General features: G+C 46.9%; 1 protein-coding gene across 9 annotated transcripts in view; it reads right to left on the bottom strand.

Moving 5' to 3' along the window:
• TCF20 (transcription factor 20) overlaps window positions 1–17533 on the bottom strand; it is a 185868-nt gene that overhangs the window by 3644 nt on the left and 164691 nt on the right. For 8 of the 9 annotated variants that reach the window (XM_030855752.2, XM_070046400.1, XM_070046398.1 and 5 more), the window contains 3 exons: window positions 11487–11580; window positions 3562–3611; window positions 2359–2486 (listed from right to left, as the gene is read on the bottom strand). In XM_030855752.2, coding sequence (XP_030711612.2) covers window positions 2403–2486; window positions 3562–3611; window positions 11487–11580 — 228 coding nt within the window. In that variant the 3' untranslated portion in view covers window positions 2359–2402. The remainder of the gene's footprint in view (window positions 1–2358; window positions 2487–3561; window positions 3612–11486; window positions 11581–17533) is intronic. The other variant, XM_070046399.1, reaches the window with a different exon arrangement.

Genomic DNA, 17533 nt, shown 5'->3' with positions numbered 1-17533 from the left:
AGCTGTAGGGTCTGGTTTGCAGCTCTGAACCTCCTGCTCCTCCTGGGCATGGCTGAGGGCAGTGCACCCAGCATTTGCTGACACCGCACCCCAGGCCAGGCTGCGCTGGGCATGGTGGAAGCATTTCTTAACTGAATTCTCACAAGGTTGGCCGCTGCTATCCCTCTTTTTTCAGAAGGAAAACAAGCACAGAGACATTAAGTGGCCTGAGCCTGGTCACACAGCACTTTCCACACTGCTCTGGGTGAGAAAGTGGGGCGCCACGAACCGGAACTCACGTGTACAATCACTGTCCCTTCCCCGCCTTGTCGGGAGACCCAACGATGGTGGCTCTGTGTCCTCAGCACGGATACTGAAATGAATGCTCCTTGAGGTGGGGGGCTGCGTCTCTGTCCCCAATCACTGGGGCTTCCGCACAGTCTGCAGAGGGCTGACAGCGAAGGCCCACAATGTGACTGCTGAACCGCGAACCCAGGACGACGGGTCCAGCCTCGCGGGGAAGCACTCGATGACAAGCAGTTCAGGTGGACGAGACCAGAGGCGCATGTTCGTTCCTTCCCTCCAAGAGGTGAAGGTCTGCCCTCAACAGACTCGAAACGACCCCAAGCCGAGGGACACGCCACTCAATCACTCAGCGCCTCATTTCTTCTGTGTAAACAGGAATGATAACACCAACCTTCTGAGGAATGAACTACGAAGCTTACTGTCCCACGAGAGCCAAGGGCTCTGTCAGCTGGCAGAGCCCAAGAATGAGCAGAGAGAAAAGTGATGATGAACAAAATTAAAACTTCCAAGAGGAGATTTGCCCACCAGGCCCAGGGCCCAGAGTTCTTCTTTTTCTCAAACATGGGCTGGGATTCCAGGACAGGAACAAAAGGCACTGAGTAACCAATGGTTCTCTCCCTAACTGGCTCTTCCTGGACACTTCCAGGAACATTCCACGTGGCCTCCTATATAACCCAGCCCTAACCACCGGGGCCAGGAAGGTGGCAGAGCCCCCTAGACACAGTAGAAGGGCCAACAGAAACATTCTTGAAAACCACCCAGACTGCTGCTTGCCCTGAGGGTCAGTGGACCCCGCGGGTTCTAGAAGTGCACGGGGCTCCGTGTGATGACCCACCCTCCCGCCCTGCTCCGCTCCCTCCACTCCCAGCCCTACTCCCTGGAAGAGCAAGACAGAAAAGTGTGAGTGCAAAGTCCTCACTCGACAGCCCCTCAGGAAGCACTGTAACCCCCACCGGCCCCAGACACTCAGCACTCAGCACAGGGGCCTTCTCTGGAGGTCAGTACCGGGACCCACCTAAGAAACAGACGACTTCCCAGATGAAAACTGCCACATTCTGAGGTGAATTCTGTTTCTTCCTCAAAGTACTGTTAGGCATTCCAGAGAAAGGCAGACACCCCCCACCCCGACTTGTAACAAGGGGGAGGGGACATTCCACAGAGACTCAGGCACATGGGCTTGCTGTCCCAGAGAGCCAGGCCTAGCACACCTGTGTGGGTCTCAGCCGTCTGGAGTAAACACAGACGCCCTCACTTGCAGAGAAATAATCCCTTAACGAACAGTTCTGAGACAACTAGCCCCCCACCCCATCCTGTAGAAGCAAGTGCCCCAAGTTACATTTTGTTTTTTCTTCTCATGATCTGTTTTGCTCAGTGAGGACGGGGCGGGTGAGGAAGGCAATGGGAGCACTGCAGGCCTGCTGCTTCTAGAGACCCAAGTCCCATAATCCTGCTCTCACAGGCACATGCTGCCAGCCCAGACCACGAGCCCCCAGACACACTCACAAAAAGCACAACTCAACCTCCTGAGATTTTTAAAAGTAAAGTTAAATGGGATGCTAAAGTCTACTAAATCGTTGAGGGGATTTTCCTTCCCTTTGTACTTCTAGGAAAAGGAATCCTTCATAGACCTGGGGGAAAAAAAAGATTTCAAAAAACAAAACTTGGGGTATTTTTTGTTTTTCAAAGGAGAACCCATCATAAGCTTTAGAGATGTTAAGTAAATTAAGAAGAGGCCTCTGGCAAGAAGCCTTTCTGAGACAGGGCAAGAGTGAGGGCTGCCAGCAGGAGAGCCACCCCCCCAGAGGCTCTGTCCCGAAGCCAGCTGCGTTCTGCCCCTGGGGACTCCACACACAAGGCCTGAACCCCGGCGGAGGATGGGACCAATTTAAAGCCCCACGCCACCTTTCCACACGTATTCTGGGGAGCTGAGCAACAGATGGAAAGACATGGTATCCACCTGGCGCTGGCAGTCCACGCGATTAAATGCTGGTGGGGCAGCCTGGCCTGGGGTGAGCAGGAGGCAGCGGCCCGACACCCCCTTGCAGTCTGGCAGGGGCGGCGGCCCCGACTCACCTGTGCTTGCTGTACTTTCCATTCCCACGAGCACACTGCCCCCCTCACCCCCGCTCCGACTGCTCTGTGCTGAGGCTGCCTTTCGCTGTCTTGTTCTGCAAGGCGGGGAGAGGGCACGGGAGGGGAGGCTGACGCCGGCAAAGCCAAGGAGACAGGACAGGAGGGACAGAGAACGAGCGTGGGGGTCAGGGCAGGCGGAGGTGAGGAGAGGAACGCACATGGAAAAGGAAAGAAAAAGCAGAGTCAGTGCTGAGTGACAAACAGGAGATACTCAGACAGGGTCTTCTGAGGTAAACTGTGACCATTAAAAAAGAGAAGTTTTTAAAAATAAAAACATGTAAATTAAGTAAAAAATGGGAGAGAAAATTGTAAGATCCTATGATCCATATTGGAAAATAATTGTTAAAGAAAAGCATAAGTAAGCATCTTTCAGAAGCACTTTGAGGGCAGACCTGTCAGGGCGACCTCTTTCTAGTACTTTCTGGCCCCACTTAGAGACTGAAGACCGTGAGCACCAGTGGCCACCAGGGGTCAGTGTGACCTCAGCCGGAGGAGAGCCGCCGCTGCAGGGACTGCCAGGTGGCGGGTCTCCACCATCCCAGTCCTTCCCTGGGGTCCCTTTCTCCACGCCCTCCCGTCTCCACACACGCATGTGGTGTCTTGGAAACAGGCCATTCACACACACCCCCGCCCCCATCTTCGTTCCTTTCCTAAATTTAAGAGGTGACCAAGAGACCACCTCCTCAATCAGCTGCAGGCACCACTGGCTGCTTCAGCTGAAGTAAAACCTGGAGGAGACTGTGAGTTTCCCCAAAAGCCTGGAGTCAACTCTCTTTAGTCTGGGAAGACACCTCTGCTTGTGTACCTAGACCTACAACCAATCTCACCTCACGCCTATCTGTGATCTGGGGTTCCACTCAACTGCGGGGGAAACCAGGAGTTTTGTGTGTTTCTCTTCCAATTTCTCTTAACAAACACCTTTCTCCCCAGCTGCGCCACCCCATGGGTGCTGACCCCACGCCACAGGGCTCCCTCCCATTTGCATCTCGGCCCTCCCGGGGCCAGGAGTGCTCGGCAGCCCGGGCCCTGGTGGTGTGGCCGTGACCCTGCAATGTCTGGTCTCCAGGTCTTTCAGGAGGAGCCCCGCCGCCACCCCCAAGTCCTGCGGGGAGGGGAGCACAGGCTCTGCAGGCTCTGACTCACCTTGTGCTTGGGGCACCTCACCGAGAAGTTCTCCTCATGGAGCAAACAATCTGCAAGAGAGAAGGGGACAGTCAGGACGAGCCTGGCGTGCGGCACAGCCTGCGGGGCGTGGGGCCACGCTGGCCAGGGCAGACAGGGTCACACATGGCGATAAGAGGTCTCCACACTATGATTTCTAATAGGAAACCACGCAAGACACCCCCAAATAAGCTATGGCACCTCAACATGGTGGAATGTCAGTCCAACATGAAACTTTTCAGAATAGTGAACAGGATGCAAATTGCTCAAAAAACCAGGATACATAAATGTACAAGTACAATCCCAATTTTACCAAAATATTTTATATGCATAAAAAAGGACAAAGGAAATCTACCAAAATATGACAGTGATTCTCTTTGGATAGTAATATTATAGGTGATTTTAATTTTCTTTATTTTTTCTGTATTTCCATGATCATATCCTATTATTCTAATCATCAGAAACAATCTCTAATAAGTGTTATTGTTAAAATTCCTTATCTTAGGCTAAGGCCATTCCACAGGCCCACGCCAAAGCTTCCTTGTGAAAACACTTTGAATCTGGAGGCATCTTTTCTCCTCTGTGGAGAGTCACAGGTCAGAGACAGCAAGGAGGCCAGGCCCGTGAGCCCCGCTGCCACCCTTGCCCCACACACAACCCACGGACACACTGCAGAAGGTCCATAATCCCTGCTAAATGCTTCAGAGAAATGTGAAATTCCACGAGGGGGCGATTAATCCTTGGAGGAAAATCACTCATTCCAACTGTTAACACGGTGGTGACACATCCTCCATGATGGCAAGGACGCGCACCTGCCTCCAGGGGCGTTGTGCTCTGCGGCACAAGCGTCGTGCGCGGAGCAGGGCGAGGAAAGCGACTTAACGAGCTCACTCTGCACACCACAGCTCCTGAAAACCGACAGCCAGGTCACTGGTGCGAGACACAGTGGCCGAATGTTAATAAATATTGATCACACATTCTCAGAGAGCGCCCAGGCACCAAGGCGGGAGGCGGCCGTGGTACTTAGCCTTGTTAAATTTACAATTTAATTCAGGTTTAAAGTGAGGTCCAGATTAGCGGCCTGTGTACCCACAGATTTCAAGTGAAACAGTAGTAAGCAACGGAGCACACAAATGGAAACTTTTGAGGTCCTCTATAATCTTAAATAAATAAAGACCCTTTCATAATTCGGCTAAGCCACCTCCCCTTCTGGAGTCCTAGAATCTCTAGGGTCAGACGGGTTTGGTCTTCACAGTTCCTGGGGCAAGCCTCGGGGCATGAGAAACAGCAAGTCCTGCTAACCTTTGCATCCCTATCCCCTCCCCCCTCCAAGCAAAGAGCGCGGCAGTAAATGAAATGTGTTAATTTAAAACCCACAAGTACATGGTGTGACCAAGGCTCCTGCTGCTCCAATCTGCCAGAGAGCTCACGAACAGCGGGAGACGGACAGCTGGAGCTCCAGGGAAGCACCTTCTCCTTACCTGGGCTGTGGCAGCAGCGCATGCTGGCAGAGTCTATAGTTTGGGCCAAAGAGAAACAGCACAGGCCACGCGGTGGGGAAAGACCACGCTTACACCACAGGGGTTTACAGAAATAAGGAGGGGGGCCGTGTTAGCTGGAAAAGATGCCATCAGAAAGGTAGAGGTGGCTCGGGTCCCCTCACTGCCACGAAACAGTGACCAGCTGTGATGGACCATTAGTAAAACATGCTTAAAGTTAGGAAACATGTTCCCTCAAAGTTAAAAAGAAGAAATAAAACAATGTAAGTAAACACTAAAGGCAACTTGGAACTAATGCCAGGTACTTCTGGGAATGGAAGTCTCCGAAACGAATCTACGAGACGGGGTGCACCTTTTGGCTAGGCCTCCCGAACAGGCAGCGGCTGTCCCCATTCTCGTCATGTCCACCGGCCATCAGGAACTGCACTTCCTGTTCCTGGCAGGGTGAGAACCACAGCTGGAGGGCTTAGACACCTGCAAGGGGCCAGCGAGCCTCTCCTGGGCTGCCTCCAGCCAGGCTCTGCTGGGGAAGAGCCAAGAGTGGCAGGAAGTGCAGTAAAAGCTCTCCTGAGGGCTCTGGACAGGCGCCTGGCCCCACACTGCCGGCCCGCCAGCCTCTCGTTTGATTCCTTTAAGCCCCTGGCAACACCCCGCACTGTGCAGAGGGCCTGGTCAGCACTTCCCCACAGTGAGGTCAGAGTCAATGGCTGGATCATCACGCAGGCTGGAAGAGACTCACCAGGTTGTCTAGTCGGCAGGGTGGCTTCCAGACACAAACAGCAGCACCCCAGAACAGTGTTCCACTTTGAGTCCTCTCTTTGGGCTTAAAGGCAGAGGACTCTGCTGAGCTCCTCATAACAAGCTATGTGGAGCTTCAGATACCCACATGCACCCGTATATACCCCATGCTGAGGATGGTGAGCCCGGGAAGGGAGAAGACGAAAGGATGTCTAGCGTCCTTTGGATCTGCCAGGCCCCGACAGTCTCCAACTCAGCTACAATCTCCTCAGAGCTACGCTTAGTACTCATAATGGCAAAATCCAGGCTGGGACTCAGGGACCCACCAGCCTCACCCCACCTCGCTGAGAGGCAGCCTCAGCTCCTGGGGCCGAAGGAGGGGAATAAGAAGGCGGGAGCAAGGCCCTGGGATGCAGAGAGCTCCTCTCCAGGGAGAGGCCAGACCACCAGTTCTTTCGTAGGACCCATCTGGGGCTCTGAACCCACTGCTGCAAGATCAAAGTCAGCAGCGGAGAGAGCAGCTTTAAAATGCTGCTGGAAGGGTGGCTACAGAAGTGAAATTCCCAGCTGTGCTTCCTCATGAGGGTAAAAGAAAAAGCCCCTCTAGGCAAGATTCTGTATGCACAGTGGGATTATAAATGAGCTACCACAGCTCTTTTTTCCTTTGGTATTAATTGTTGTGGCTTATTGCATTAAATACATTAAATCTTTTTTTTTTTTTAAACAGCACTCATGTTCTTATTACTGCACTCTCCCACCTGGAGACAAATCCTATGCCTGTGACATAACAAGCAGCACAACAGAGCAAACTGTGATGTCACAAATGTGCAATCACTATTAGGAAGGGGAAACGCTGCAGGAGCCACAGATCCTCATGTTTCCATGGAGATGTCCCTGGTGATAAAAGTTTTCCCTTCGTTATGAACAGCTCTTTAAGGTTTGGGCAGCTGACAGTAAGGCAGAGATGAAAATGCCAAACTGTTCCTTACTCCATACAGAGATGGGGGACTCAAACTCAGGGACTTACTTTTATTGTAACTAGAAAGAAAGTCAATCAATGAATGCCTTTCCTGGATACAAAGATCCATTACATATAGAACAGAATTCCTGAGAAGACTGTGTGGGATAAATACAAGCATCAAGCTACACAGAGCAGTGCAGGCTTTGGGTCACTGTGACTCAGGTCATCCAAGAGACCAACAAAGACACGGTCACCTTGTTAAGCTGCTTCTTTGGTCCCAGCTCCGCATGGAGGAGCAGTTTGCAGCAGCTGGGACAGCAAAGCCAGAGGGCCAAGGCCCCGACCCAGACATCCTTCCTCTCCCTGGATACTCGGCCACCAACTTCTGCCAAACAGAGACGTTACCAACTTATCTGGGCAGGCCATGCAAGGCAGGTTCAAACAGAGTGACAAGGAAGTCCTTTGCTTCCTAACACTCAGCTGGTAGAGCAGGCCCTGCTTCCCTGCTGGCGGTGCGTGCTAGAGGGCCTCCACTTGAGGGAGGAGAGCCCAGTACCTGTCCCGAAGAACCCCCAGAGCCTGGGCTAGAGCAGGGCGTTCCAGCCGCCAGCTGCACACGGCCATGGGAGTCTAAACGAAAGAAAAAGCTCAGTCCCTCATTCCCACTAGCCACCTTCCAAGCGCTCAATGGTCACACATGGCTTGTGGCTACTGTATTGGAGAGTACAGATCTAGAACATTCCCTCACTGCAGCAAGTTCTACCGAGCGACTCCACTCAACCCCTGGAGAAACTGTACCTGGAGGCAGGTGCCCCGTGTGCACACAGGGAGCACGCTCGCAGGGGGGACGAGGCACCTGCCTGCTGCTCACCTCAGGCTGCTGGCCAGAGCCTCCATGCAGGAGACCACCTCTCACCGCCCACCGACGGGGAAAGCCAATGCTTGCAGCATTCCCCACAAAAGACTTACACACAACTGCCGAAAACCCAGAACCTGACCATCTTCATTAAAAATCACGAAGCTTAAACTAGAAAAAGAAACAAAACGTTCTGAGGTAACCCTGGGCGGTATCATGAAAATGAGAAAAGGCAGTGGTTGGGCTTCTGAGAGAGAAGGATTTAATGGCTGTTCTATAGAACATGCCAGACCACGACCCAGGGTGAATTACTGCTCAGACTCAACAAGTAAACATGTAGAGGAGGACAGAGGATGGAAGGGACAGACTGAAACCCAAACTCCCTGAACTGACATTTCAAGGCTCTCTTCTTTTTTTATGTAATAAATTTATTTATTTATTTATTTATGGCTGTGTTGGGTCTTCGTTGTTGCATGCGGGCTTTCTCTAGCTGCGGTGAGCGGAGGCTACTCTTCGTTGGGGTGCGCGGGCTTCTCATTGTGGTGGTTTCTCTTGTTGCGGAGCACGGGCTCTAGGCACTCGGGCTTCAGTAGTTGTGCTTCAGTAGTTGTATCACGCGGACTCAGTAATTGTGGCTCACGGGCTCTAGAGCACAGGCTCAGTAGTTGTGGCGCACAGGCTTAGTTGCTCCATGGCATGTGGGTTCTTCCCGGACCATGGCTCGAACCCGTGTCCCCTGCACTGGCAGGCGGATTCTTAACCACTGCACCACCAGGGAAGCCCTCAAGGCTCTCTTCTTACTGCCCACTTATCCCTCTGGTCACACGGCACCCTGGCCACCAGCTGCCCTTCAGCACATGCAAACAAACTTTCATGAGAATCTAACTTTGGCATAAGCGTTATCTTTCTGTACCTTTCTTTTTTTTCGTCACACTGTGTCGCTTGGCAGGATCTTAGTTCCTGACCAGGGATCAAATCCAGGCCCCCAGCAGTGAAAGCCCGGAATCCTAACCACTGGACCACCAGGGAATTCCCTTTCTTGTTCTTTTTAGCTGCACCCCCTACAGAAACCTGGAAAGAAAAGAGGGAAGAGGAAAGGAGGGGCAACGAGAAGGATGTGAAAGGCAGGGGGACACACTTAAGCAAACGTCAGGAGCGCTGGGAGGAAGGGTGGTCGAGAGGAACTCAGATTCCTCCCACGCCTGTCGGATCCGACTCCATGTGCTTTATGCCTCTGTACCTGCTCCCATCACCTGGTCAGCCACCAGGCCATTTGAGCACTCTTGTTTGTCTTCCCATTTTCTCTTCCTCCATCCTGACTGAAAGCATGAGAACCTGCTAGGTGAAGGTCTCAGACCCATCTGATGTTCAAAAAGTAACTGGTGAAAACAGTCAACAAAAAGCCAAAAGTCAGGAGGAAGAAAGAGGATTTCCCAGGCTGCTTGAAGCTCTGAGTCAGAACTCCAGTCTTCTGCATTGCTCATTGGATGGCACTTCTCAGACAAAAGGTGTCCTTCTTTCAACAGTTATTACACTGCAAAACACTGCTCTGATCATCTCCAGAGACCTGGAAAAAAGGTTTGACAAAACCCCACACCAGTTCACGATAAAAACACACAACAAACTAGGAATAGAAAGGAACCTCTTCAGTTGCGTCAAGAACATCTATGAAAAGCCCACAGCTATCATCATGATAGATCAGAAACAAGACAAGGATGTCAGCTCTTGCCACTTCTTTTTTTTTTTGGCTGTGGACCATTTTTAAAGTCTTTATTGAATTTGTTACAATATTGCTTCTGTTTTATGTTTTGTTTTTCTGGCCTCGAGGTATGTGGGATCCTAGTTCCCCAATCAGGGATCGAACCGCACCCCCTGCACTGGAAGGCGAAGTCTTAACCACTGGACTGCCAGGGAAGTCCCAGCTCTTGCCACTTCTATCCAACATTATCTAGAAGGTCTAGCCAGGCAACTAGGCAAAGAAAAGAAAAGGCATCTGATTGGAAAGGAAGAAGTAAAACAATCTACTCACAGATGACACATCTTGTATATAGAAATCCACTAAAAAACTATTAGAACTAATCAGTGAGTGGAGCAAAGTTCCAGGATACAAGATCAATACACCAAAATCAATTATATTTCTATACAGTCACAGTGAACAATCTGAAAATGGAATTAAGAAAACAATTCCATTTATAACCACACCAAAAATAATAAAATACTTAGGAATAAATTTAACAAAAAAGATGCAAAATGTGTACTCTGAAAATTACAAAACACCGTTGAAAGAAATTAAAAACTGAAGTAAATGGCAAGACAGACACCCCATGATCATGGGTTGGAGGACACACTATTTTTTTTTTATAAGATGGTGACAACCCCTAACCTGATCTGCAGATTCAATGCAATCCCGCCCCCCCCTCAGAAATGGATAAGCTGATCCTAAAATTCATATAGAACAGCAAAGGACCCAGAATACCCAAAACAATCTTGAAAAAAAGGAACGAAGTCGGAGGATTCACACTTTCCAATTTCAAAATCTACCACAAAGCTACAGTAAACAAGACGGTGTGGTACTGGAGAGAGTCCAGAAATAGGTCCATACACCTATGGTCAACTGGTTTTCGACAAAGGTCATCGAATGAGAAAAGAGTAGTCTTTTCTACAAATGGTGCTGGGACAACTGGAATCCACATGGAAAGAAATGAACTGGACCCCTACTTCACACCACATACAAAAATTAACTCAAAACGGATCAAAGACCTGTGTAAGGGCTAAAACTATAAAACTCTTAGGAGAAAGCATAGGCATAAATCTTTGTGATTTTGGATTATGCAATGGCTTCTTAAATATAAGAAAAGCAACAAGCAACAAAGAGCATAAGTGGCAAAAGAAAAACAGATAAACTGAACTTCACCAAAGATGCTCAATATCATTAGCTGTCAGGGAAGTGCAAACCCAAATCACAATGAGATACCACTTCTTGCCCACTGGGATGGCCATAATAAAAAAGACACAAAAACAAGTGTTGGTGATGATGTGGAGAAACTGGAACCCTCACACACTGCTGGAGGGATGTAAAATGGTGCAGCCACTTTGGAAGACAGTGTGACAGTTCCTCAAACAGTTAAACATAGAGTTACCATATGACCCAGTAATTCCACTCCTAGGTTTATACCCAAGAGAAATGAAAACGTTTAGTCCACACAAGGACTTGTCTGTGAATGTTCACAGCAGCATTATTTTGTATTATTATTGTATAATAATACAAAAGTGGAAAACCTAAACGTGCATCAACTGAAGAATGATAAAATATGGTATATCCTTACAATAAAATATTGTTAGAAAATAAAACCAATGAAGTACTGACACATGCTGCGATGTGGATAAACCAGAGAAACAGGAAGCTAGGTCACACGAAACGCATCACAAAGACCACATATTGTGTGATTCCATTTACATGAAATGGCCAGAAAAGGCAAATCCACAGAGATAGAAAGTAGATTAGTAGTTGCCAGGGGCTGGGGGTGAGGGAGAGAGACCACCAAAAGGTAGTAGTTTAAGACGTGATGAAAATGCTCTAAAATTAATTGTGATTGTGCTTGCACAACTCTGTGAATATAATGGTAAAAATCATTTAATTGTGCACTTAAATAGGTAAATCTTTTGTGAATTATAAAATTTATAAAAAATATCACCCCATTTAATTCCTTTTTATTATCTTCTCTGCATTCCTTCAGAATTTACAAACAGAACAAGGTCAGAAGAGACAAAAAGAACTATGAAGGAGAGAGAATCAAAATGTTATTTCCTACCCTTCGGATGCTCTGAACAAGGGTCTGTGGTCCCATCTTACCTGCGTCAATGGCACACGGGTAATGGTAACGGAAGGAGCAGCCTTTGTTGTAGCAGCCCAAGGTGGCGCCTGCCTCCTGGCAGTGGGAACATTTCTGGAAAGGAAGGAAGAAGTCAGGCGTGTCACCATCCCAACCCTCACCCCTCTCCCCCAGGCCTTCCCCAGACCCCGTGGGTCAGACCTCAGCGCATGTCTCTGCGGTTACAGAAGTCTGGCAGCAGGACAGGCTGTCAATTTCTAACCACCACTCACTGACCACACCATGCAAGGGATCCAGCAGTAATGTTTTAGGCCAGGCCTTACAAATGTTCACAAATAAATCAAACAGCACAACACAGGCACCCAGCCCTGCCCTTGGTGTGCCCACTGTCCACCCGCCTGTGCGTCTGCCTGTCCTTTCCTCAGTCCTCACCACTATGGTGAACTGCCTACAGATCTTGCCCATCTATTTCTGTTGTGGAAGTCTGGGGTAGGAGAAGAGGGTACGATAGTAGAGTTATATATAAACCTTTTAGAATTAAAAGTGGAATTTGGTTTCTAGTTTTTATTTTCGTAAGAAGATTTTATTTTTATTCTGCTTATCCCAAATGCCCAATACAAGTATATTTCTCTTTTCAGAAAATATGGGCTCCTGTGTGCAAACGGTATTTTTACACACAAATCCTATTTTAAAGGCACTAGGAAACCTGCCATGAATTTCTGGCTGAGACATTATTCTGTAATTGAGATGCTCCTCCTTCTTTGGTCAGGTTTTCGTAAAGTGGGGCACATCTCTATCATGTGATGTGGCTGCCATGATCGCTCAGTCCTGTGTCCTGTCAACAATAATCGTACTTGGAAAAACCACATTGGCCCTACTGAGGAAAGATGCAGACCCTTCTGGTGGCCGAGGACACACAGCTAAGGCTACCTGAATGATACAGATTCTGATTCTAGGGAATCAGATTCCTGATTCTAGGGAAAATAAAAGTGCTCCATAAGCCGTTACACTTGTGGAAAATGGCTCCCCAACACATACTACACACCCTTCCTGGGGCAAAGTGACCAAAGGGCACCCTTCCCTCTTTTCTCTTTTGCCTGGGATGTCAGCCTATCAGGGTCTGTGTGGCTTGCAGGCCTGCAGCAGTCAGGAATGCCTCACCTAGTGAAGTGAGGCCCACCTGGACGGTGCCATGGAATGAACACCTCCAACTCACAGCAGCAGGAGCAGGATGACAGGGAGCTGGATCAAGCTTCCCTAATGCTGATGCTGATGGAAAACCACACAGATGCCAGCAACAGCACAGCCCAATGCGCACCCTGAATCATGCGTCAGGCATCACCCGAATGATGCGGCTCATTTGGTCCTCATAACTACCCTGTGACATCCCTGCTCTACAGATGAGGTTCCTAAAGCACCATAAGGGGAAGTAACCTGCTCCAGGTCAGAGCTGATCCCAGCTGACCACGCCTGGCATCCTCCAGAGGCAAATGCAGCAGGAACGGGGCTGTAAGACAGCCCTAGAAGACCAACATTCTTCTGGGTGCCGACAACCAGTAAATGTTTATCATGTGCCCTCATACCCTTGCCAAGAAACAAAAGACTACTTGGCCCAGAGTAAACCAAGGACAGTTGGCAGCTTCTCGGGCAGCCCTAGACTTTATCTGCTTTTATCAGTGCCACAGGGCACCTTCAGTACAAAGGTCTCACCATCAACCAGAGGGAATGAACATGGCTAATTTCTCAGTGGTCACCCACAGCCATTCCCATTACACCCCTTCTTCCTAAAGGAGCCCCGAACCGTCAGCCATCCGGAGGACTCATGCTCCAGGCCCTCCCCACGCCCCTGGGGGGTGAATCTCAGTGGTGGCCATTTAGGAATGGGTGTGTCAAGCATTTCTGGTAGTGAAGTCTGCAGGGAAAGGGACTTCTGGGAAAGTTTTGCTCTCTTAACAAGGACACAAGACAGAAAGGCAGGAACAGGTCATCTTCTCGCTCGACCTCTGTGAGAAGGGGATGGTGAGATCTGTAGCAACCATCTCGTCACCACAAGGGGACAGCTCTGAAGACAGAGCCCAACCTGCTGAGGGCTGCAGAGTGACAGGATGGAGAGAACCTGGATTTCTGTGACATGATTAAGCACTAAAGTAACCAACCCCAGGACCTTCCCATCTCCAGACTTGTTAAGGGGGAGGACACTTTTCTTAAAAAAAAAAAAAAAATTACTTTTTAGTTTAATTTTGTAACTTGCAGTCAAAATATCCTGACTGATACAGAAAGGGACCTAGTACTTGAGGCCCTGCTGTATAAGGTTAAGGATGTGGGCTCTGGAACCTAAATAACTCCCTGGTAAGTGATTCCACCACTGACCATCTTTGTGTTGTTCTTGGCCAAAGTCCTAAACTTTGTTTCTTCAAGCTGCAAACGTGGACCTGGTAATACGATCTACCTCACAGAGATATTGTGAGGGTTAAATGTGTTAATCCAGGCTTACAACAGTGGCTGGATCAAAAGCGCTCCGTAAATGTGACCCAAGATGACCATGTGCCAGACACACGACACAGACTGACGAACAGCCACCTGTGGAGCAGGCCTGTCATCACCCTCGGATCCGAACACTGTCCATTTCCCTCCTACCTCGACACACACCCCTCTGCCCCCGGGAGGGCTTCTCAAAGCTTCTTGCCCTGAACCAGCCCACAGGCCCCATTTTTCTCATCAAGAAAGCAAACCCATCCCTCCCCAGGAAATCACATCACTAAAATGATGCATGCTTCTTTCAATTAAAAAAGCACAACTAACTTACTATATTACTTCCAGAGGAGAAAGACCCTGTATGACCTATTAGGCAGGGCCTTAGAGAAAGAACCTTAAAGAGTTTAGGTCAGTGGTTCTCAAAGTGTGGTCCCTGGACCAGCAGCATCAGCTGGGAACTTGTTCGAAATGCAAATTTTGGGATTCTGGGAAGACTGTAGAGTAGTAGCACTGGGAATCTGTCCCCACACCTGGAAAATAACTGCACTGGCAGAATCTGTCTGATGTAACTGCTCTGGAGCTCTGGAGTCTGTTGAAGACCTGCAACTTCCAGGGGAGATGTGGGTGGTAAACAGCAGTTAATTCTGCCCATCTCCCACTCCCAGCCAAGTGGCAGGCAACCTAACTATACAAGTTAAGGAACTACGAAAAGAAGAACAAACTAAACCCAAAGCTAGCAGAAGGAAGGAAATAATAAGGATTAGAACAAAAATAAATGAAACAGAGAACAGACAGAGAATAGTAGAGAAAAACCCAAGTGGGGACATTACTATTGATTCTACAGAAATAAAAAGGATTATAAGAGAGTACTATGAGCAACTGTACACTAGCAAATTGGATAATCTAGATGAAATGTACAAATTTCCAGCAACACAAAACCTACCAAGATTAAATCACAAAGAAATAAAGATTTGAATAGATCTATAATTAGTAAGGAGATTGAATCAGTAGTCAAAAAGCTCCCGAAAAAGAAAAGCCTTGGACCTGATGATGGCTTCACTGGTAAATTCTACTAAACATTTAAGAATGAACTAATACCAGTCCTTGGGAAACTTTTCCCAAAAATTGAAGAGAAGGGGACATTTTCAAAATCATTCTACTGAGGCCAGCATCACCCGATACCAAAGCCAGAAAATGTTGTGTGCACACACACACAGACACACACATACACAGACACAAAAACCCTACAGACCAATATCCTTTATGAACATTGATGCAAAAATCCCCAACAAAACACTAGCAAACAGAATCCAACAGCACATTAAAAGGGTTATACACCATGACCAAGTGGGATTCATTCCTGGAATGCAAGGATGGTACAACACACAGAAATCAATGTAATATGTTATGTCAACAGCATGAGGGAAATAACTACATGCATGATCACCTCATTATGTGCAGAAAAAACACTTGACAAAATTTAACACCTTTTATGATAAAAACACTCAACAAACTAGGAAACAAAAGATGTATATGAAAAACCGACAAGGAATATCATACTCAATGGTGAAAGACCAGTGGTGTTTCTTTTAAGATGAGGAACAAACAAGGACACTTGCTTTCACCACTTCTATTCACCATAGTACTGGAAATTCTAGCCATAACAATTAAGAAAAAAAAAGAAATAAAAGGGGTCCAAACTGGAAAGAAAAAGGTAAAATTATCTCTGTTTGAAGATATGATCTTATATGTAGAAAACTCTAGAGATCACAAAAAAACCAAAAAACAAATACCTTGCTAGAACTAATAAATGAATTCAGCAAAGTAGCAGGATACAAAGTCAACACAGAAAAATCAGTTGCATTTCTGATTCTCAGTAGCATCAAAAAGAATAAAATACTTACGAATTAACTAAGGAAGTGAAAGACTTGTACAATGAAAACTACAAAACACTGCTGAAAGAAATTAAAGAAGACATGAATAAATGGCAACACATCCCATGCTCATGGATTAGAAAACTTACTGTTATTAAAATGTTTACAAAGTGATCTACAGGGTGACCTTACAGAGTCAATGCAATCTATCAAATCCCAATGACGTTTTTTGCAAAAATAGAAAAACCTATCCTAAAATTTATATGGAATCTTTTTTTTTTTTTTGGTTGTGCCGCACAGCTTGCAGGATCTTAGTTCCCCAACTAGGGATCGAACCCAGGCCCTTGGCAGTAAAAGCACAGAGTCCTAACCTCTAGACCAGCAGGTAATTCCCATGTGGAATATTAAGGGAACCTGAATAGCCAAAACAATCTTGATAAAGAACAATGCCGGAGGACCCATACTTCTGATTTCAAAGCTTACTACAAAGCTACAGTAGTCAACAGTGTAGCACTGACATAAATACAGAGATATAGACCAATGGAATAGAATAGAGAGCCCAGAAATAAACCCTTCCGTATATGGTTAAATGATTTTTGAAAAGGGTGCCAAGATCATCCAATGGGGAAAGGACAGTCTTTTCAACAAATGGTGCTGGGAAAACTGGATATCCACATGCAAAAGAATGAAGTTGGACCCTTACCTAACAGCATATATAAAAATCAACTAACAAAGGACCAACGACCTAAATGTAAGACCTAAAACAATAAAACTCTTAGAAGAAAACATGAAACAAAAGTTTCATGACATTGGATTTGGCAATGATTTTTTGGTTATGACACCAAAAGGCCCACATAACAAAAAGTAGACAAATTGGACTTCATGAAAATTTTAAAATGTTGCGCATCAAAATACACTAGCAACAGAGTAAAAAGATAACATACAGGATGGGAGAAACTACTTGAAAATCATATATCTGATAAGGGATTAATATCCAGAATATACAGAGAACTCCTAAAACTCCACCAAATAACAACAACAACAACAAAAACCCCAACCAAAACAAAAAACCCAACCCATTTCAACAATGGGCAAAGGACTTGAATAGACACTTCTCCAAAGGAGATATACAAATGGCCAATAAACAAAGGAAAAAATGCTCAACATCACTCATCATTAGGGAAATGCAAATCAAAACGAAAATGAGATACCACTTCACACCCATTAAAATAACTACTATCAAACAGAAAAGAACAGTGTTGGTGAGGATGAGGAGAAACTGGAACACTTGGGCACTACTGGCGGGAATGTAAAATGGTACAAACACTATGGAAAACAGTATGGCAGTTCTTCAAAAAATTAAAAATAGAATTATCATATAATCCAGCAAGTCCACTTTTGCATATATATCCCACCAACATGAAAGAAGAGTATGAAAAATATTTGTACACCCATGTTCACAGCAGCATTATTCACAATAGCTAATATGTAGAAGCAACTCAAGTGTCCATCGATGGATGAACGGCTAAGCGAAATACGGTATATGCATACAATGGAATATTTTTCACTCTTAAAAAGGAAGGAAATTCTGACACATGCTACAACCTTGAGGACACTGTGCTAAGTTAAATAAGCTAGTCAGCAAAAAACAAATACTATATGACTCAACTTATATGAGGTATCTAGAATAATTTAATCATAGTATAATGGTGGCTGCC

This window comes from Globicephala melas, chromosome 10 (assembly GCF_963455315.2).
Source record: "Globicephala melas chromosome 10, mGloMel1.2, whole genome shotgun sequence".
Classification (NCBI taxonomy): domain Eukaryota; kingdom Metazoa; phylum Chordata; class Mammalia; order Artiodactyla; family Delphinidae; genus Globicephala; species Globicephala melas.
Note: the sequence above shows the minus strand (reverse complement) of the source record. Positions and strands in the feature narration are given on the sequence as shown.